The 24,292-nt window shown below is 27.9% G+C and overlaps 1 protein-coding gene across 1 annotated transcript; it reads right to left on the bottom strand.

Moving 5' to 3' along the window:
- On the bottom strand, window positions 1-24,292 carry LOC145191208 (uncharacterized). The gene is made up of 33 exons (XM_090073920.1): window positions 24,069-24,292; window positions 21,516-21,612; window positions 20,105-20,171; window positions 18,927-18,967; window positions 18,652-18,738; window positions 17,628-17,719; window positions 17,473-17,541; window positions 17,300-17,379; window positions 15,997-16,103; window positions 15,613-15,665; window positions 15,466-15,529; window positions 14,382-14,472; window positions 13,604-13,683; window positions 11,956-12,023; window positions 11,084-11,194; window positions 10,564-10,657; window positions 10,351-10,473; window positions 10,186-10,271; window positions 9,512-9,671; window positions 6,862-6,922; window positions 6,521-6,650; window positions 6,305-6,390; window positions 5,937-6,052; window positions 5,746-5,835; window positions 5,418-5,546; window positions 5,075-5,136; window positions 3,110-3,211; window positions 2,816-2,992; window positions 2,565-2,647; window positions 2,334-2,417; window positions 1,754-1,859; window positions 598-739; window positions 1-503 (listed from the first exon to the last, which is right to left on the bottom strand). Exons 1-33 carry the CDS (start codon window positions 24,290-24,292, stop codon window positions 111-113), a joined length of 3,555 nt encoding a protein of 1,184 aa, XP_089930046.1. The 3' UTR covers window positions 1-110.

The following is a 24,292-nucleotide window of genomic DNA, read 5'->3' as shown; positions in this document are numbered from 1 at the left end:
TTTTAGTCGCGTAAAAAATATATTGGGAATTGAATAAAAATACATACATTTACAACTTTAAAAAGAATTGATAAAAAAAGGTTCAGAATGCAAGCTTAAATGACCATTATTTACTCAATTAAGCATGTGTCCATGTGCTGGTTTATGTCATGATTGGTCAAACCTTCGAAGTCTTTTGAACATATTGGACAAACTCGTTCAATTTTAGTTTTCTTTTTTACACTCTGAGAATTAAACAAACTTAAAATATTCGATTGTTTTCTCTTGAGACTGACTGAACTAGTTTTTAAGGCGCTATTTTCAACACTCAAGTTACTCACTACACGCGTCCCTGGTGTCGAGGTTGATTTCTTTAAATCACTTTCTACGAAGTCTTTAGAACTAGTTTCGGCTTTTGAATTTCTGAAGAACTTTTTGATTGTGGTTGGAATCGATAAAGCTTTCAATCTTTCCTTTTGGTTCACCGGAGTTTCATTTTCAATAACAAATGGATTGCTTCTTCCCTAAAATTATAAAGACTTCAATTAAAAAAAAAAAAAAAAAAAAAGAAAACGCCAAAAAAAATGCAATCAACTGATTTAAAAAAAAAAAAAAGACCGTTTTTTCTTGCTGTAATAATTTCTGTTCTTTCAAAAATTTTTCTGCTTCAGGAATGAGAATATCAGGATATCTCAAACCGACCAATCGTTCGCCGTTATCCAATTTCATACGCACTACGCGTAAATTACGATATTCACGACTAAAAAAATGAAACAATTGTAAACAATTATTGAAAAAATTACATATATGTCAATTGGTTGATGGAAAGCAATCAAATTCTTTGAATGAACCCACTCCACCGAAAAACAACTACAAAACGAGTTTGCATAACGGTGGACATTTTCTCGTTCATGGAATCCGAAATGAAAATGATCTCAATTAAAAGAGCACAAAATGAAAAATACTTAGTAACAATATAGTTATAAAAATATATAAATACTTAGTAATAATACAATTATAAAAATTTATAAATACTTAGTAATAATATAATTATAAAAATATATAAATAGTATGATACTGGTTTATATGAATTCTTTTGTTGTCTCTGAAAGTTATTATTTTTTGAACATTTATTTAAATATCAGACTTTTTGTTTGGATTAATCATTAATTAGGAATAATTATGATTAGTATTAGGAATAATTAGGAATAAGAATTATTGAAGATAATCTCTTCTTAGCTAAAGTCAATTAGGGCGTCGACCCCCTAAAGACAATAAGTAGTATGAAAATATATAGCTACATAACTATGCTGGACAGAGTTTCTTTTTAGCTGTATATAATTCATCTGGTATATTGCTGTTTTAAGTCTCAGACGTTTTTCTAATCTCATCTCAAATCACTTATCCCATATTTAAGGAAGTAATTTGGAAACATAATTAAAAAAAATGCATTAAAAAGAAAATATTTACCAGACATTTTTTTATTTTTAGATAACTATCCGGCTCAAGTTAAAGCTTAAATATGCGTGACGGGGGTAACGTACATTTAATAGCTATCAGCCTGGCCGCTTTGCAATTCTCACAAATGTGTTCAGAGATCTGCGAAAAGTTTTAAAACTAGCTGAATCAAAACTCAGTGAGTGTTCTCGTTAAAATCTCATTTAACACATTTTTTTTATTCTTTAACGCTTTTATGTGTGCACTCTTTTATCCTACGCTCTTTTGTGCGAGCCTATTTAGAGATACTTATCTACAAAAAGACAAATGTTCTTACGGTAATTGATAAAAATGTCCAAACTTTGCCACAACAGTTTCTAGTGCCGGTAAAATAGACAGGATGCACCCAGTAAGAAGATGTATCTCCGTTAATCGTGAACCAACTGCAAAACAAACAAGTGAAATGTACCAACATTTTTAATATTTACAAAAAAAAAAAAAAAATTTAACGTAAGAACGTCTTAATTTTTATATATATACATATGCTTATAAATTTTAAAACAGATAGTTATATAACACACTTAATACTGTACATTTTTTTTTTTTTTTTATACAGTAAATTTTTACGGTAACTTAAACAGAATAATTTAATATTAAAACAAAATAAAAATAGCGCAAAATTAACAAAAAACAACCCGCAGAACTTTATTAGCACAGCATAAAAAAACAATAAAATAACTTTAATAAAATTAATAATTTTAATAAAATTAATCATTTTTTTATAATTTTTCTTGCTTGTTTCTGTTAGTGTTATTTTTGAATGCCTACTGAGATGTTAAAAATAAAATTCTACTTCATACAAACTAAGATTCATATGATCAAATGATTAAATCAAATGATTATCAAACACGTCATACTTTGACAACTTCCTTTGTATCTACATTTCTCTCCATGTATACAGCCATGTTTAGTTTGTTCAAATTGCTCATTCCATCCTTCTTCTAAAATTTGTTCTTAATATTAATGAATATTCTGCAAACAACTATAAACAGCCGTTTAAATTCTGATTTAAAAATATTTAGCTAAACTTAAGCCATTTTCTAGCATAATCATTGAAAATACCAGATCCCCCCCCCCCCCCACCTTACCTGCTTCAATCGGAGAGATTTTTTCATATTTCTGCAGCAAATCATTTTTATCCTCTTCAAAGGGAGATACCCCAGTATTTGGTCTATAAAACAGAAAAACGTAAAACAGTACTAAAAATATTAGCAAGTGTGAACTTGGATCGAATGTATTCTTAAATTTAAGCAAGTATACATTCATTTAAGCAAGTATATGATCCAATTTATACTAAAAATATAAGCAAGTGTGAACTTGGATCAAATGTATCATTTACCTCGTAACCATAAACAAATGTGGAGTTAATTCTTTTTGTATTGCAAGTAAATACAATTTTTTCCCATATTGATCTCTTTTAGAACGATAAAACCCACAGTCTACATTTGAGTTTCTGTTAAACTTTTCTTTAGCTTGTTCAAAAGATACACCACGATCAACCATGACTAATACATGCCTATGAAATAGTATCAAATATTAATTTTTTACTTATGTATTGTACAATATACTTGTTGTTATATAAAAATTAGTTTTTAAAAATTACTATGGATTAAAATTTGAAAAAAAGTTTTACTGAGTAATTGAGGCACTGGTTTGAGTTTCCTTAAACACAACTTGAGCTTCACCATTCTTAACAATCGAGTTGCCACAAATATCAGTGACGCCATCATTAAACCTATATATATATATATATATATATATATATATATATATATATATATATATATATATATATATATATATATATATTTGATTTCCTTGTTGAAAAAATTCACGCTCAAACCAAAAATTCGATTTTACCACGTGTATGGATAAAGAATTAAACAACTTTACAATCAAAAATTTTTAACTCTAATTTTTGTAAATGGAGAGTACTTATGTAGTTTTTAAGCATTAACAGTTTGTTTTTTACAGCGTAACACACCCTATAACAAATAAATATAAGATTACAAGCTTAAATATCAATTCTATAAGAACGAAAAGCTACTGCATAGAACAAAAAAGAATGTGAAGTATCTACTCCAATTAAAGGAGAGTATACAATTGTTATGTTTTGTTAAAGAAAATAAATCTAAGCTGAAGGTTCTCTTTCTTTTTACAGACATCAAAAAGTTCTTAAAGACACTTGATTAGCCGCTCTGCACACTGATTTGTTCTGGGTATTTCCAGTCTCAATGATTCCTGGCTACAAAAATTTTTCACAGAGTTTAAAGCTTTCTTGTGCTATATAGCTTCTGATAATCATCTGGTCAGTAAACCAATAGTCTGACCAGAAAAAGAGGGAAAAATTCAATGCTTGGTAACATGTTGTTTCCTCCATGTTCTTCATCCTTTACTAGGTGAAGAACTTGGTCAAGGGTGTTAACAACCAATGAATTATGGTTCTTCCTTTTTTTTTCCTCGAAAAGAAAGCCTTTAAAACTGAGTGATAGTCTTATTCCTTCTTCATCTTTATACTCTTCCATAAATTGTATTTATCGAGAATGGATGTTATGCCTTTGACAACATTATATTTTTTTCTGTCTGGTAGATCTAATGCTGGTAACTTAACTTCTCTTTACTCATTCTTCAACACTAACACTCCTTATTCTTGCTGTTTAATACATTTACCATCAAAATGCAGTGACCATTTTTCAAAATGCAATGTTCTCTATATTTCTTCTTTAAGTTTAACAGCTTCTTTAAAATGGATCTGAATTTGCCAGATTCTTTAGATTCTTCAGATTGTAAAGATGTCTGAACATAAATCCCATATTGAGATAACTGTCGATAAATGTTTTTCTGGTTGACAACTTCGAAGACGTTACTAATTTGGTTGCAGTTTTAGTTTTGTTGTATTCTTTGCTTGTACTTATGAACTGTTCTTCAGAATATTCAAACTCTCGATATTCTGTGTTTGTCTCTGATTCAGAAATCAAGATTGCTGTTGCTGCTGCTATTACATTAGGCTCCAATGACATTTTTCTTCTTTTTGATGGATGTATAGCTTTTGTACTCACAGCCTTCCCAGTTGCATAACTGACTTTTGCTTTCTGATTTTTCTGCTTTTTCATCTGAAGATTATACAACCTTTTATACTCACTACAAAGCCATCATCTTTTTTTGTGATTTCAAAAACTTCATTCAAAGAATCATAGTTTTACACATTTTTTAAGGTCTTCAGCACTTGATCCAGTTTTGCATGTTTGATTTGAGTTAATAAATTTGGAAAATTTAATTTCTTTTGCCATAAACATGTTACTTTTTCTTAATTTACTTTATGGATTTGATGGATTCCCCCAGGAACAGATAGCGACAAACAAGTTGGACTGGTATCCTGCTGTTATTTTTCAATGATTTTTCTTCAAGTGGAACAATTCCTCTTTTCTTATGTGACTAATTAAATCATATAAGATTCTTTGTCCAAATTATCTTATTTTAGACACACACATACATATATATTTACACACACATCGTGTATATATAAACAAATGTATTGTAATGCAGTTTTCTGTTTAAAAACAAATAGAAAATAAAAGATTTTAAACAACATTCCAACCTCCCTTCGCGCTTTGCAACAGCGGTTGTTGCTTCCATGCATTGACAGAAGTATGAGAATATCTGAAAAAAAATAAGTGAACAACTTTTATAAAGTTGCAGGTTGTTTTAATGTTAAAAAGTCTTTCAAACTTAATATTAACAATTTGAGTTTTATAATTTGGCAAAGGGAAATTTTATTAAAAAATACAAGATAATATTTGTAACATAAATTTTCAGGCCATATGAATAAAATAATTGTGCATAACTGTAATTATATTTAATAAATATAATTTTCATTAATTAATGAATATTTAAAAAATAAAAGTTTAAGGAAAGAAAGGTATGAAAAAAGTGAAAATTACAAGATTTTGCTTCTGTACTTCTAACCCAAGAATGCGATTTAGAAATTTTCCCAAGTCTTTTGCATGTTTTTCAGCAACTCCACCTCCAATTACATTTTGTTCAATTATGTCCATGTCGTATAAACAAGACTATAAATTAACTATTTTTTCAAAAAAGCATCCCAAAGAAAATTTAATACTACAAGTTTTTTAAAAAACTATTTAAATTGTTGAAAAAGAAAAAAATTTTATTATGACAAGGAGAAGTCTTGTACCTCAAAAAATAAAATGAAATTAAAAACAAACATAAAAAGTCTTTTTTTCTTCTGCAGTTTAAAAGCAAGCATACTTTCATAATATTGTGGAATGTCTCCAGTGAACAATCCATATTTATATTTGCTAGTACACTTTTAAGAGATACCCCAGGGCAAAGTTCATTCTAAAAAAATTAAAATTATATATGAACTACATGAAGATCTGTCATGAAAGTAAATTTTTAGTTTGAAAATTTCGAATAACTTATTTTACAAAAAGGTTTACCCTAGTTATTGCATCATACATTGTTTTAAGTGTCTGCCTGCCAAATGCGGTGTCTAAGTTAAATTGTGAGAGATCTACACCTGTTGCAGCTCTTCGGTCACCTTTTGTTATAGCACCTATCAAACAAAATTTAACAAAACTTCTAAAGCAAACTTAACCTATCAATTGTATTTAGTTCTAAATGAAGCATTTTGAACCTAAAAGCATCTTTTTAAAATAAGTGACACTTTACCAAAATATTGTTGGTTGTTTAACCAGGTTTCCAAAAGAAATAAAAGATTTGGTATAGTTTAAAAGCATTTTAAAATAAACTTTTTCATTATACATTTTAACTTGTCTAATTTAATTGTTTGAATTATAATAGTGACCTAATGATTGCAATCGTCTTGCAACAGCTGAAGCAAATCTTCGTTCTCCTCCAAGATTTGATGTCAACAATTTATAAATAGGACCTCTAAAAATTGAGAAATGGAATTTTTTAATATGTTTATATTTTCATGAGAAATAAAAATAGTAATGAGTTCTCTTAGATAATAAAAATAACATTAAAAATACTAAAAATAATGATCATTAAAATAAATTACAATATTTGATTTGATCGGTGAGATCTGCCCAACTGTTGTACTGCTTTATCAGCACTCCATGGAAGTTCAGCAGTAATATGCACGCGCCGTCTTTGGTTTTTCACACGTATATCAGAGTGAAGTGAAATGCCTGAAAGTAAATTAAAAAAACATTAAACAGAAATAAAATTTAACAGATTATTACATATTTTATACAAAATAAAGGCACTTAAACTGTCATTTAAGCATTGGTAACTTTAGAAAAGTTAACTTTATTGAATTGGCTACTGAGTACTCCAAAAAAGTAGTCCAAAATAAACACAGTAATGAGCAAATGTTAAATTAAAGTGCAAAAACACTACCAGTGCTGGCTGCATCTGATATAATAGCAACAAATTTCTCTCCGTTCATAAATGCATTCCTCTAAAAGAATAACACATGTTTTTACAGCACAAAAGTATACTAGAAAGGTTTACTTATGTCACATTGGTGAAGAAGAAATTTATTTACAGTATTAAGCAAATTAATTGCATCAAACAATTTTTTTTCTTTTTATTTTTTGTTTTATTCTCTTTTCTATATTTTAACTGTGATTAGAAGGATAAATAAACAAAGATGGACACTACACAAAGAAAAAGATCAAAAATATTAACTTTACTTCAATATTCTAATAAATCTCAACAGTAGATAGCCACATATTCAGTAAACCAATCTACAGTTAGCGGGTTAAGAAGCATTAGATTGTAACAGGCAACTTATCACCATTAAGACAAGACGAAAGACCTCAGAGAGAGATGACCGATATCTGATGCTGGAGAATATCAAAAATCCAAAAAAAGAAAAATGACTAACTAATGAATGATTTAGCTTCGCATGACATCCATGTCTGCTTGAGTACTGTGTGGAGGAGGTTGATAGCTGTTAGAAGGTTTGCCAAAAAACCTTCTAAAAAACCATTACTTACAGATTTTATGAAGAAGAAGTGTCTCTTGTGGGCAAAGGAATACAAAAAGTGGACTAAAGAACAATGGAGAAGGGTATGACAATATATTTGTTAAATTTACAGCTATTTTATTTATTATATTTATATAATCATACAATTTTAAAAATTAAAATATTAAATTGAAGAGACTTGATTAAAGTTAACTTGTTTGATCTAATGAATATATCAAATCTATTGATTGCAGGTTTTATTTCAAGATGAATCACATTTTGAAGTACAAGCTGGCCTTGTCACAGTTGGCTTGTTGTTCTGATGGTGAGCCTATACAACCTGGACACATAAAAAAATATGACAAGCTTCCAGAAAAGAGGATGTTTTGGGGTTGTTTCTCTGCTTTTGGATCAGGAAGACTCTACCCAGTTACTGGCATGATGAACTCTGACACTTAGATTGAGGTCCTGCAAACACATTTAATTCCAGAGATGTTAAAAGTGTTTCCAAATGGAAACGGAATATTACAGCAAGATTTAGCCACATTCCATAAAAGTCAAGAAATTCATAGTAAAAAATAATATTAAAACACTTAAATGGCCAGGCAACTCCCCAGATTTTATTCCAAATGAGAATCTCTGGGCAATTGTAAAAAAAAGACTGCGAAAACTGCACAACTAAAACTAAGCTTACCACTACTATTCTTTCAGATTTGATTTGAAGACACAGAAATCCAAAACATTTGTAAAAATTTGGTGGATTCCATGCAGAATCGTGTGCAGAAAGTCATAGCAACACTAGGAGGACACATAAAATATTAGTGTATGAGTTTCTATTTTATTTAGATTTTTATTTTATTAGAGTAAGAAAAAAAATTTCCTGGATTTTTATTTTCTTTAACTTTGATGCAATTAATTTGCACAAGACTGTATATACCAATACTCAGCTATCATTTAACATTTTTTATTACCATGGTGGTATTTGATTGTTACATATTTTTTTATCAAGATAGAATATTAATGATTAGAAATCATTAAATAATTACTAATCATACAACCCAGTTTATTAACTTTGAAGTTTAGGCAAGTTGGCAGCACTTTTCATATCATTTATAACAGCTCTATATCATTTCAATACTTTTCAATTAAGAAATGTTTTGCAGGTACCTGAGTTGTACCAGAGTTTAAAGATAGTTTCACCACATAAAAAGCAACTTTTTTTAAAAAAATCTTAAACTTAAAAAAAAAAACGTTTTTTCTTTCAGGGTTGCCACTGTTATTAAAGAACAAAATGCCCTGATTTCCCTGATTTTTTCGCTAAAATTTTGCTTTTTTCTCCCTGATTTTTTGCTAAAATTTTGTTTTTTTACTCCCTGATTTTCCCTGATTTTTGCTAAAATTTTGCTTATCTCCACCTGATACTTCCAGCATTTAAACACCCAAACTTAACTTCTCCATTAACCCCAGAGCATTTTTATCTCTAAAAAAACAAAAACTATAATCCCCCAATGAGTAATGAACCAATCAATTTGTTTGAAAAATAAAATAAAAATAATCAAATACTTCAATCAACACATGAAATTGGTCTTTGAAAAAAATATAAAAACTACAGTAGAATCCCATCAACTTGAACTCTGAAGGGGTATATATATATAAATATAAATACAAATATATATATATATTAAACTTTTAATTATTATTATTTATTATTATTATTTTAGTTATTTTTCAATATGAATTAGGAGCTTTAGAAATGCTATCTATGGAAATGAAAGCAGCTGGGATGTATCTTTCTTGCGGACTGTCATATCAATATGCAGAGGTAGGCTTAATTGTGTCTGGAATTCCTTTAATTTACGCAATGTGATTAATTTTATTTATAAATGTTAAACATTAACCCTGGTACACTGGAAAAGGAAAATTTTTATTAGAAAACATTTTAAAACATTAAAGAAAAATTAAAAGTTCCCTGATTTTTTCCAAAATCAACTATTGCCCCCCTGATTTTCCCTTATTGTATCTGAATTTTGCTGATTTCCCTGATTTAGTGGCAACCCTGTCTTTCACAACAAAGATCACCTCCTGGACAGAAACAGTTTCAGTTGATTTAAGGGAACTTGAACGAAGATGATAACACAATTTGTCATTTTTATTATATCTTCCAATAAAACCATGACGACCAGTCATCTCTGCGACATAATGAGGTCCACCAAGTTCATCAATAATTGTGTCAAGAGCACTAAATTTTTAAAAAACATTTATATATGTTTTAAAATTCTAAAAATAACATTAACTAAAAATTTTAAAAATTTGTTTCTTATAAGTCAGGTGACAAACATATGTATATATGTTATAAAAGCATACATACATACATACATACATACACACACACATACATACATACATACATACATACATACATACATACATACATACATACATACATACATACATACATAGTTGACTACAGGACTAAGTTGACACTGCACTTAACTTTGGAGTTTTTCACCAGAAATTTCCAGAATATAAATAGATTCTTCCCACTTAACTAATTCATCTTCAGTGTAATGTCAGGACAATTAGTGCATGTACATAGAACTTAAAGCAACTTTTGTGTTTTTTTACTAATTTTCTAACTTTTTTTAACTATTACTTTTTTAATTTTAAAAAGGAATACCATTAGCTACAATTAAACCTGAATAGATGTAACCCCCTATCTACCTACACACATATTAAAAGGAAAAATAATGAACCTGTTTGGAAGATTTATGTTTTCTACATGATTCAGAAGAAGACTTTTAGCCTTGAAACACCACTCATCAGGTTTGCTCAGCTCACCCTATTAAATATGGATTTTAAATCTAACACCTCCAGAGACTTTGACTTTAGAAAAACGGAGACAATTTAAAACACCTCACTGGTTTTGTAACTTTTTCCACAGGAAAATTTTGCAAAATAAATCGCTTTAATATTTCTTTTGTTAATGACATGAAGCCATCTACATGACCGTTGTTCTCAATAAGCTCAGCATCAAGACTTGCCTAAATAAAAATTTATAAAAAACTAGATCAGAGAAAAATATATAGATTAAAAAAATGAAAAAAATAAAATGAAAAAAAAAAAAAAAACACCTCTCCTGTTGTTTGCAAGCCTATGACAACTGAGTAACCCTCCAGTAACGCTTGTTTTGACAGTTTTACTATCTCACAAGTCTTCATGCTCATGCTAAAAGAAAATGTTTTTCTCTGTTTAGGCTGTGATCACTGTAAAAATAATATGTAAATAATAAAGAAATAAAAGAAAGAATTAATTTGACAAGTTAGGAAGTAAAGAGAAAAAGAAAAAGAACAACAAAAACAAAAAAGGACGAAAAAAAAAAAAAAAAAAAGATCAATAGCGCAGTTTCAAACAGAACAGTAAAAGTTTAAAAACATAATCTTTCCCAACAAATATGTTAATCTTAATTTAAAATAGTCACACCAAAGAATAGTTTAAAATTGTTAAGTTGTAAAATAATAACAAACATTTACAAAAAAACCTAAATGAACTGAACATATTTCAAGGGTTGTTAAACTAATTGAAACCTTATCTAACAAACAGAATATAGCGAATATAATATTTATAACAAAGTCAATGACAAACAGAAGTTACCATAGTTGCTTAAAAAATCTTTGATGACACCCCCAATACTGAGTCCAGATTCTTATGTTAGAAACACCTACTTGGGTTAAAGCAACTTTCAAACTTCTCTTCAACTCTTTCCTAAGTTTATTTTGAATGTAAAACAAATTACAAAAACAAAACTAAAAGTTCATTTGAAAAAATTTCATTATGGTAAGAGTAAAAGAAATCTTCAGTAATAAAGTTTAAACATTAACTAATAATATAAATCTCAATTAAAAGAAAATATACTTTGCTCTTTATATCTAACGTGCAACAGATAAAACTGGTTTTCCATTATAATATTGTTTGTCAATACTTATGTAGGAATATTTATCAATTTATACTATAAATCAGAGTAGAGTACAGAAGGGTAACTTAGAAATTACCTTAAAATCTGTTTGAAACTTATTTATTACAAGTCTGGATATTTTTAGAAAGGTAATAAGAACAGTTGTACATTAGAGCAGAATTATTATTACAAATTAATTATTTATTACAAATCTAAATATTATTAGAAAGGAAGGTAATAAGAGCAGTTGTACGAGCAGAAAATGATCAGAACAGTACATTCCTTTTGTTAATTATCTAAATATCTAAATAAACTTTATCTAATAAGAATTTATCTTTAGCTTAAATAAATAAATGTTTAAAAGCATCTGAAATAAATTTCTGCACAATATTTTGCTTATTATTTATTGAATGAATTGCTGAATCATTGGTAGAGTGTTGTACATATGGTGGAATAGTTGACTGGTAAAAATAACTTATCACACAAATGCAACAAAATGAAAATTTGAAAATAATAAGAAATAAATGTAAATTACATAACATGAGTTGTTTATATAGATAAAAAAACTCACCAAACTTTAACTGCTCGGTCATAAATTTCAACTTGCTCTTTTGTAAGCACAGCTTCTACTGTTTGAAACTAATTAAAAAAGTTAAAAAAATTATAAACAAATAAAAGAGAAGATCACAAAAAGAGAAGGTCCCAATGGGTCACATTGAACCAACAATTTAAAAAGTGTTATAAATGCACAATTTATAATAAATTATCAATAAATTAGCATAATACCATAAACCTATATCAAATATTACGCAAATTTATTAAATAAATCTCAACCTGAGAGTTAATTCAGATTGAGATTCTCAATCTGGAAAATGACAAACATTGTATAAAATAAAAACATTGTATAAAGCACATTTACAAATAATAAGTTGCTAAGGTAACTCCTTTGTTTTCATCTTAAGAGTTTTAAATATTCCACTTACAAACACAACAACACATAACTATTACTTAAACTTGAACTTCTTCAGGTAGACACTTCAAAATTTTTTTCTTAATCTGCTTCGAAAGTAATAAGAATTAACTATTAAATTTCAGGCGATTTTTCCATCACAGGCAAATACAATTTAAATAATTTTTTTTTTTATGTAAATAAATTTAAAATACTTTAAATAATCTGTTACTGAAAAAATATAATGCTGTTGTTTCTCATTATCTAGCCTATATATAGGTACGTGCATATCTGTGATTTACGGCACCGATTTTAAAGATAAAATCTGTGACCATTTTTTCACCACGTGCTCGAGGTAGGCATCGTAAGGATGGATTTTTCTCGTTTTTTTTTTTTAGAATTTTATATTGACTTAGATAATATTTTAAAAGTAGAGTGTTGTAAGTTTACTTCAATTTTTTTTTTTTTTGCACTTACTAACTTTTTTAGTGATTTCATTGCTATTGAAAACTTCATTCCTGCTCTGGAAGTGAATTGACATTGAAGGGATGATGGGTTTTTTCTCTAACTTTTTAATCAATTTTATATATCAATTTTCTATGTACCTGCCAAATTTTATTAAAAATAATGGCACGCTCATATTCTATTTTTGCACGCAGTAAAGGTACCAAACATTCTTCAGTTGTAGAGGTTGGGGGGGGGGGGGGGGATTCAAGATTATGAATATTTTGTATACTTGACTTTTTTATTCATTAAAAAATTGTTTTTTTAGAAAAATGAAACTTTATTTAAAATATTGGTGATTTTTTTAAAGTATTCAAAACATGATTTACACACAAACACACACACAAAAACTGTTATTAGTTAAATATTCTGTTATTAATTGAATAAAAATATAATCAAGGCAAAGTAATGCGCTAAAAACTAAACAATGAAGTTCTATTATAAAACCACTGTAAGCGGAATGCTAAGTTTTTAAGTTGGTTGCAGTTTTCTTAAGCATTCCTTATAATGAATTTTTGTCACTTAAATGGGCATAACTTCTAGTGGAACCATAAGTTTTTTGTAAAATTTTCACCATCGTTATACTGATTTAAAGCTCTTTACAATGACGTAAAATAATTAAATAGCTGAATAGTTTTAAAATTTTGCACACATACCTACTATATAAACTTCATATAAAATTTATTAATTTAAAGGGTTTTTATATTTTTAAAGTCCAATTAAAATACAGAAAAATTAAAGGAATTCCAGACACAATTAGGCCTACCTCTGCATCTTGATATGACAGTCCGCGAGAAAGATACATCCCAGCTGCTTTCATTTCCATAGATAGCATTTCTAAAGCTCCTAATTCATATTGAAAAATAACTAAAATAATAATAGTAAATAATAAATAATAATAACTAATAGTTTAAACATTTTACTACACAGTTATTTGAGGGGTAAATTTTTTACAATTTTTTTAAAACTACAAATTACATAAAACACAGCTTTAAATTTCTGATACTACATACTTGCACTTTAATTTATGCTACAAGAAAGTGTTACAATGAGTCAAGATAAAAATACAAACAGTTGCATTATTCAAAGTCTTGTGAAAATTTTTTTCATGGAACAACCTGTGTCTGTAGTTTGAATTTTGATTATTTAAAAATAATAAAAAATAATAAAAATGAAGCATCAAACTGTGTATTTTTGAGCTCAGTCAGTTTACATATTAAATTAATGTTGTAATTAAGATTATAATTAATAATTTATCAAATACAATAATAAGACATAATTATGGTGTTTTTAACTGTATAAACTTCCTTCTGTGTGGCAGACACCATAAGCCTCCTAACTTTACTCTTAAATATGTTATAGCAGAATGAGAATATTACTTTTAATAAGTTCTTTAAAAATCTCAAGATATTTTAAGGAAATTAGTGAACAGGGAGGATAAAGAAAGATTAATTTATTATTGAAAATAAAAAATTAGAAAAAAAAAAAAAAAAAGAGTTAATTAGACAGCATCAGTGAAAAACAACACAATGCCAAGCATTTACCTAATCCCCTGGCAGTTAGAGAGCGATGGAAACTTTCAAAATCATTGAAAGTTGTTCCAGTTCCCCAAAATCCAAGTCTTTCCATGAAAGCCTAAAAATAATTGTTTTAGCTATCAATAGTAATAACAAACAAAATGATAATAACAATAAATACTTTTTTATTAAAAATATGTTAAAAATAAGGTCTCATATTTATTTGATATTTTCTTTAGTTACATTTATAAGAACTAAATCTTTACATAAAAATATAAAACCAAAATTTTATATATATTTAAAAAAAAGGTCAGATAAACAAAAAGATTTTATAAATAATCACAAATAAATACAAACTTTTTTTAAAAAATTTGTATTTATTTCTAATTATTACAAATTCAAAATCCATCAAGTGGTGCCAGTTAGTATGAAAATACTGTAACAATGCTTATTTGAAAACTTTAATGCATTCAAATTTGCATTCTTAAGTCAATAATGATAGTATTTGTGACTTTTGATGAGCCATAAATACTATCATTATCTATCTATCATTATCATAATACTACAATTAAAATGTGTAAACTACATGGTTAAGTTCAGGTGGCACTAAAACAATTAAACTTTCTACATAGGTTGTTGTCTCTTTAGTGCATGGGTTTAGAATTAAAAAAATATATGCAAGAGTGTTATGCTAAAGTTGTAAATACAATGACTGAATTCCAATCAGTAAAAAATTTATATGTGCTCGATAAAACTCAAACAATATTTAAAGACAATCTCATTATTTAAAACAAAAGCATTTAAACAAATGAAATTCTAGTTTAATTGCCTACAAACACTAGGTAACTAAGGTGCAGTAATTGCATTTATATTGTAAATAAGATCTGACAAACAGACAAGTTACAATTGCCAGAAGATAAAGGAGAAGTTTCTTATTTGAGATAAAAGATGTTCCTTGGCAAACAAGAACTTGGAGCAATTCAAAGAAGATTTATAAAGTCAGCTGAGAGAAAACAAAAATTTTACTTGGAAAACTTAGTTTAAATTTATCTTGTTGAAAAATAAGTTTTATTTACATTTCCAAAAAAAGAAATAAAATAAAATTTTGAACCATGTTTTTGAGGTCAGTGACACCAGTTGCACTGCAATAAACAACCCGTGCTGATGGAAGCAACCTACAAAAAAAAAAAAAAAAAAAAGCATTAAGTAAATGTAAATACTTCACCAAGAAAATAAATATATCATATATTTTTTTTACCTCTGTATTGTTGTTACAGCAACAGCAATTTTAGTACTTGAATTTTCTTTTCCCTACGAAATATGAATTTATTTTTAGATTTTAAAAAATCATGTCAAATGAAAATCATCAATTAAGCTATTATAATAATAATTAATAATCATTAATAAAGCTATTATAATAATAATAATTAATAATCATATAATTATAAAAATAATCATATAATTATTAAAATTTATTCTAACAATAGAGATTTCTCAAACTTTAGATATGAAATCTTAAAAAAAACTAAAAAAAATGAACAGGATAATATATAGCATTTGATAAATTATACTCAATACACAATTATTGAAGAAAAATAGAGCAACTCATAAATTTCATAAAAAATCAGTATTATTAGTTTACTGGAATGAAATGCTTTGCTTTGTGTGATTCATCAAAAATGAGGCAGCCATCAAAATCTTTTCCACACCAAGTAATCAATTGATCAAGTCTACTGGACTTTTGAGAGCCTGAAGTAAGAATATTAAACAGCAATTCAGAAACTTTTAAACTTATATTTGATTGTTAATGCAGAATAATAAAATGAGAACATGAGAATTCTAAATATTTCTTACTTTAAAACAAATATTTCTAATTTTTTTTTTTTTAAGCATAATTAAATTTTTTCAAAAGGTTGTTTTTTAATCAGAATATTTTTTTCAATAGAAAACTAAAATCAAATAAAATTAATTTAGAAGCTTTTTTATTTTATAAGGGAACCTCTTTTAAAGTTCAACATGTTTAGATCAATTTATTTTTAGGCTACATGGATTCTGAAATTATATTTTAATGAACTTTTTAAAAATAAATAGCTTTAATAGATTGAAACAGTACCAAACTATTAGATGAACTCATTTGGATCCTTTCTAAATATTATGCTAGTAATAAATAATAATGGGCCCTCAAGACCAAACTAACTTAAACAATAGCACCAGTGAAAAGTATTGAAAAGCCATCTGAACTAAGTCTAAAATTACTAGTCTCAGTGAAATAAAACAACTTCTTATCTCATCTACTCTTAGTCTAACTCACCTTCAATATCAAGCATGGTAAAAGTGACTGCTTTATATCTTTTGTCAGCGTGCCCTCATTATATTTATTTATTTTTTCCTAAAGATATTTTAAAGATATTTTTCCTCTGATGGTTTTTTTTTCTTTCTTTTCTTCCTTGTGTCACCCAACCCCCCTTCCCTTCAAGTGTTATTCTATATGCAAGAAAAAAACATCCAACTGTAAATCAAATGTTTTGTCTTGAACTTTAGATAAACAAAAAGCAGCTCTTGTGCATATGCTGAGACTTGTTGCCTTTGATTAAATATTCAACACAGGACATAGTTCCATCTAAAGTTTGTATGCAATTTAACATAGAATAATAATAGGGCCCTTTCTGGCTGTTTTGACACATGTAATGAACGTTAAGGAAACCAGCAGTAACTCTAAGGCAACTTTTTAAAATGTGACTTTTTTGAAAAAATACTCTTTAATTACAAGTCTATGAGTACAATGAAGAACTCTTTTGTAATATAAAAAAAATTATAGCAATCTTTCCATAATTTAGATTCAAATTTCAAATAATATTTTGCAGTGGCTGCCTTTTTGAAATGCATAACTTACATAAGTTGAGAAACTTGTAAAGAAAATTTCAACTAAATAAATTCATACAAACCTTTATTTGTACATGAGACAAGAGTTGAGTAGGTGGAAAATAAAACTCCTGTTTGGTATTCTGTGACTAAACCAAATGCTCTGAAAAAAAATTGATCTAAAAGAATTTTTCTTTTTACTTCAAAATTAAATCTATAAATTTCCATAAACTATATGTATAAATTCTATTCTTACTTCTGCCCTTTGTCTAACTGTTGGCAACCATCAATAATGGTAACATAGCAACCAATGTCATTTAAATCCCTAAAAGTCATTAATACAATGATCAAGATCAGCATGATTATCATCATCACTATTATTTAAATATTTGTAAAGCTACCAAAATCTACCTTTGTGCATCATGTCGAAGATCACCAGAAATGCTAAACCAAATATGCTTTTTTCTTCCTCTGCAAAAGTTGTCAAATATCATTCCAGCAATCTGCACAATTTAAGAATTACATAGATGAAAAATAAACCTTTTTCTTAGTCTTAATTTTTCCTATAGTCTTAAAAATTCTTAAAGTTTTCCTAAAGAGCAACTCCATATTGCCTTAATAAGGCTGTTTAACCATACTTTTTTGGTAAAATTGAAAAATTCAAGGAATTGATTTTTGGTCTGAGAAAGCAAAATTACAAAACCTCAATTTCTGTACTTGTCATTGTTACAAAACTGATGAACTAACTCTAGTTGCTTTTCATAATGCTTTTTTCCATACTTTTTTAGTGCAGTCTTTCCATTTACATAAGAAGTTATACAGCATTTCTATATGAAGTTATACAGCAATTATATGAAATTACATAGCATTTGCTATCCAAATGTTTACTAATTTAACAATATAATAGATTATGATTCAGCTTATTAAACTCTTGTATACTTTCTTTTTTTTTAATCTAAAACTAAATAATATTGTTTGCTAAAATTATCTTTATTCTTTTTGCAGCTGCCTTATTGTTGAAATGCTAATTACAAAAGCAATTGTTAATAAATGTTGAAAAACAAATCGACTCTAAGTGCATAACTTTTGGATGGTTAAGTCTAGACTTAATAGACGTCTATGGATTTTATGAAATTCATTTTTTAAGCTATAGTGTAATTTAGCCTTGAACAGTAAATCAGATCATATTTATATTTTAAATATCTTAAGAAACACTTTGAAGCAGGAGCCCAAACTTCAACAATTGTACCAAAATTGGATAAAAAGTTTAAAATATTTACTGAGTTGATATGGAATTATTCTAAGCTATCAGTAAAATGAAAAAAAACAACAATAAATTTCAGCAAAGGGACTCATTTTTTTTGTGTTTTCCTTATTTAAACATGTTTTCTCATCAATTTACAGATGATTTTACTTTTAAATATAAATCACTGACCTGTCTTCCTTTTCCAACACCTGTACCATCACCTAAGAAAAATCCTGCACGATTACCATCAGGAAGAATGAGATGATGACGTTGACACTACAAAAAAAAAAAAAAAAAAAAAAAAAAAAAACTAAAATGAAATTGGTTTGCTTTGATCTTTAAGAAAGAAAAAATAATCAAAAAGTATAGGATAGACAAATGCAGATTGATCATTTTAAAAGTTTTATTCCATATTTTTATTTTGCAATTGTACATTACTCTAAAACATTTTAAAAAACACTAACTGCAAATAGTATCCCTTCAACTTGAAGATCACTTAATTTTCCTAAAAACAAAAAAAGTTTTTATTTAAAAGCTTGGAACTTTTCAAGACAGAGTATTTTGTTTAAAGAAAAATGATAACAGGACTTTTATAAACTTTTTAAAAGTTTGCACTAATTGTTCAAGTGTAAACAATAACACAAAATATAAAATTGCTTTGCAATCCAAAGACATAAAAATATCAACATGTTTGCATAGAAACACCTAATGTTTTATAACATCTTTAATGTTTGATGATTAATGGTTGAAAAATAAGTAAACACCTGCATTGAGAGAGGTTTTTGAAAACATTTTTAAAATTAATTGCGAAAAAATTCAAATTTGAAAGAAAAACTTTGAAAGAAAAAAAAAAGAAAATTTTTAAAACCATTATTTACTCAAAAGAACAGCTTGCAGAATCATATTTAACACCAGCAACTTTCAAAAATAAGCATCCCAAGCCAAAATAACATTTAAATACACAAAAACATTGCAAACAAAAGTTAACAAGATCGGCAAACTCATGAATGAGGTTTTTAAATCTTACAACTTTTCATCTGTCAATTTGGATAAACATTTTTTTTTCTTGATAGTTGTCTGAAAATGCTACAAATACAACATGCAAAGATATTGTGCAACAAAGAGATTCATCTGATTTTTACTTTCTGAGCAGGGCATACTAAAATCATTTTTATTTAAAATAATGCTGAGCCCATAAACAGCCAAATTAAACTGTAAAAAACTCACAGAAAAGACTTTACCATTCATCCACAAACATCATCCAAACATTGAGTACTTAAGCCTTATATTGACTTTAGCTCATTGCTTAAAGTTAGTTACTGTTTGGACGGACAAAAATATCTATCATGACTTAAGTAAGACTTCAAAGCCCACCAAATATCCCTCAAGCTTAGGGAATTAAAAAGTGTTAAGGATGTTTAGAACAGAGAATATATAAGGGAGTTTGGTAAGCTAAAATTTTGCAACAAATTGGATATAGATCATAGAGTCTTGGGGTCATCAAACAAAAATGCAGACTGGACATAATCTTTTTTTTTTTTTTTTTTTAGGAAACAAATTTTAAATGTAACTTTTATATCTGTTTGAGATATTTGAATTTTAATTATGCACCCCCCACCCCCATTATTCATAGAAAACGCACCTTTGAGGAGTACTTCATCTGGTAATGTTGATGATAAATTGTACCAAGCTTTTGGCAATGCTTGTGCCTGAGGGAAAATAGAAAAAACAAATTTAAATTGAGTTTCTTAAAAAAAAAGAAACTATTTCAAATTAACAAGGGTTTATAAAGAAAGAAATTTTAGGAACTACTTTTTCTGAATAATTTTTTGGGATTGGGATGAAATATTCAAAGATTAAATTGTTCAATTACAAATCAAAAGTTATTCATTGGATTGTTGTTAAAGCTGCCATATTCATTTTTTATATTTATTAGATGTTAAAGAGAAAATGCAAGGATTATGTTCAGCTTAAAATTATTGATCAGGAAAAATTGTTGGTTCCACTTAAAGTTTGCAAGCTATGTGTGGAAAATTTATGCTGATAGACAAAGGAACTTGAAATAAAATAGCATTTGGCATTCCAACCATATATGGTGAAGGCAAAAAAAACTACGCATTATCTTAATTCAGCAATTTACCCAGTGCCCCATTCATATCAAATACTCATACCTGTTTTCACACAGTTTCCTTCATTAGAAGAAAATGAAAATGATAAATCAGAGGAGATTATTGAAAAAGGTAAAGATGCAGATTTTGTAGGTGCATAGATGACAGTGCCTAAAAGGTTTGCTCAGGGAGAGCTTCATGACTTATTAAGATATTTGGTCTTATCAAGAGAAAACTCAGAACTATTTTTTGGCTTAAAATCAAAAATTTCCTACAAAAAGGTTTAAAGTAGCCTTCTTTGCAACAGACAATCATTTTGTTCAAAAGTAACATCTAGCAGGACTTTTGAACGTAATCAATTGAATCAAACCATAACCCAAATGAATGGCAGCTCTATATAGATAGTTTAAAGAAGAATTTAAGTTGCCTAGTACTCCAAAACCACAACTTATTTGGTGCAATTCCTATTGGTCACTATGCATCTCAAAGAGGAATATGATCACATAAGACTTTTAGTTACCCAAAAATTATGAGCACTAATGGATTATTTGTGAGGATCTTAAATTATTTTACAACTTGTTTGGTGAAAAAACATCTATGATAGCTCATACAAGCACAAACTTTGGGAGCAGAAAACTAGGCTAAGTTAAAACAAGGCTAATTGTTGAATTGTTGAAGAAAAGAATGTCATAAACCAATAACTGGTTGTTTAAAAAATTACTATTCATCCTCTCCTTTACATGAAATAAGACTTAATAAAAGAATCTGTGGAATCTGTTAACCTGGAAGATGTGTTATTAACTACAACTTGTTATTACTTTATCCATCTCTCTACCATGGCAACATGGTGACAGGTTTGAGCCAGATATGAAGGTTAATGTAGGAAATGCAGATCATTAACAAATTTAAACAATTATCAATTTAATATTTTTTGAAACACCTTACAGCTAATGTTCCTCCTTCAACAATATCTCCAGGGTGTTTTACACATTTGTATTCCAAGGGCAGAGATTCACACTTGTATGATGAAAATACTTCGCCACTTCAAGAAACCAAATTTTTAAAAGTAATTGAATATGTTGCAAAATGCAAAACACACATATATATATATATATATATATATATATATATATATATATATATATATATATATATATATATATATATATCTGTTATTTAAATGGAGAAAAACAACATTTTAATAGTACTTAAAGTTTCGTGCCTTACAGCAATCGTCAGCTATTAATTACAAATTAAAAACGTAAAAAAACGTTTAAAAACGAATCAAATTTACGGTAGAACGAATTCTGACGTAATAAGTAAAAAGACGCAATTATTTAGTCTTCAGTATCAAAAGAGGATAGAAGCAGGCTATAAATGTAAACTTAGTTATCAACATCAAGTTGCCACGACTAAAAATAAAAAACGCAAGCGAAACATTATAAGGTTTAACCCTCCATTCAGTCAAAACATGGAAACAAAAATAGGAAACTGTTTACTTGCATTGGTTGACCTTCACTTCCCGGTAAATCATAGATTGCACAAAATTTTCAATAGAAATTCGATCAAGGTAAGTTATAGCTGTATGCAAAACGTAAAATCCATCATTAATTCGCATAATCACAAAATTTTACAAGACCAAAGAAGCATACCAAAAAACACCTGCAACTGTACCAACAAAACTGCGTGTCCTTTAAACAATCAATGTTTGTTAAGCAATATCGCTTATAAAGCTATCGTGAGTTCCGAAAATCTTGAACTCAAAGAAAAAGTTTATTTTGGCATTAGCGAGACACCGTTTAAGCTAAGATATGCTAACCATGTAAAATCTTTTAATACGGTCAGGTATGAGAATGATACCGAACTTTCAAAGGAAATTTGGAAATTCAAAGAAAAAGCTATCACACCTATAATAAAGTGGAGAATTGTAAAGTGATGCAAACCTTCCAACACTGAAACCAAGACCTGTAACCTTTGCCTTCACGAGAAGTTTGAAATTTTATCGTATAAAGAAAACAACCTTCTCAACAAAAGAAGCGAAATATTATCTAAATGTCGACATGCTAACAAGTTCCTTCTATCCTCTTTTGATACTGCGAAATATTATCTAAATGTCGACATGCTAACAAAAAGACTAAATAATTGCGTCTTTTTACTTATTATGTCAGAATTCGTTCTACCGTAAATTTGATTCGTTTTTAAACGGTTTTTTACGTTTTTAATTTGTAATTAATAGCTGACGATTGCCGTAAGGCACAAAACTTTAAGTACTATTAAAATGTTGCTTTTCTCCATTTAAATAACAGATATATATATATATTGCTCTATTATTATAATATCGAGCACTCTTTTACGCACAAGGGCTTTGTATTATTTTGATATAATACATAACCAATCAATATATATATATATATATATATATATATATATATATTAGGGTTATGACTTTTTAACTTTTTTCAAAAAATGCCTTTAATGAACTTTTGCCTGTATTTCAGTATTTTGGAGTTATTTTGCTTTGGTCATATAAAAACCTCCCGCATCCAAATGATTTGGTTCATGATACCTACCATTATGTAATACTTTTAATTTAATTCTTACTTCTTATTGAATGTATTATATTTTCAACGTTAAACAAACATATCTCTTAATAGTAAGCAACCAAAATCAGCAGTAGAATCAGCTAGAAAAATGGGTCCACAATTTAACAACAACTACAAAAAGCAGTCCCATCGTATAAAAAAGTTACTTTGGCAAAGAAAAGATATCAATGTGTGAAAACTCAGGATGAATGGACAATTTCCAGTTTCTTTTTGAACTCTGTGAAGCATATAATTTCTATGAGGAAGGAAAATGGTCTCAATGAAATCAAATCAGTACTATACAGAGGACTCATACAATTAGCTGCATACTGCTTTCTTCAAATTGAAGTGTTTCAAGACCTTAAGATGTTTTTCCACCCACTGGATCAGTGCTTGATATTCTTTGCTCAAATTACCAAGTGATTTACAAAGTTACCAAGTGAACTGTCTAGCTAATAGAAGAGCTTCACAGAAATTGTAAAAATGATAAATACTTTAATGGCAAGCTTATAAATAGTAATTTAGAAATTAAAAACCTTTCTGATAAACTGTACACAATGTTTACAGTTTTGTAATAGATGAATTGTAAACAAATGAATATTCGTATGACAATTCTATATATTTTAACACCTCATTATATGCGGTTTTTTCCCAATTTTTTCACAACTAAACCAAGTAAAAGTCATTTTTGAAAATTATAACTAAAAGTAAATCGTTTACCATCACAGGCTTTTAATTTTGAAAAACATCATAACCCTAATACACATATATATTCCTATAAAATAATCTATAACTTTAGGATATAAAGGGTTTAAAATCTATAACTTTAGGGTATAAAGATTTATCAGCAATTTTAAAAAATTGAAATACAGATTGCTTAATTTAATAGGTGTAAAAGTTATAAATGAACATAAACCTATATGATTCTTCTACCACATGATTGGCCATTTTGGAAATTTCATGCTCTTCTTCGATTACTGAACTACTCATTTGCTTTTGATTCCTAATTTCACTACTTCGATTTAGCATGGAAGAAGCAGCCTGACTTCTTATATATTGAGTATCCTTTTCTTTTATGCTTGTTAATAAAAGCGGTTCATCGCTGTTAAAAATGTTCCCAAAATTTTTGTTCTTATACAT

This window comes from Hydra viridissima, unplaced genomic scaffold (assembly GCF_058129835.1).
Source record: "Hydra viridissima isolate aposymbiotic clone 2 unplaced genomic scaffold, HvirCarnegie_v1 scaffold_16, whole genome shotgun sequence".
Lineage (NCBI taxonomy): Eukaryota > Metazoa > Cnidaria > Hydrozoa > Anthoathecata > Hydridae > Hydra > Hydra viridissima.
The sequence above is the reverse complement of the archived record's forward strand: the minus strand, read 5'-3'. Positions and strand labels throughout refer to the sequence as shown.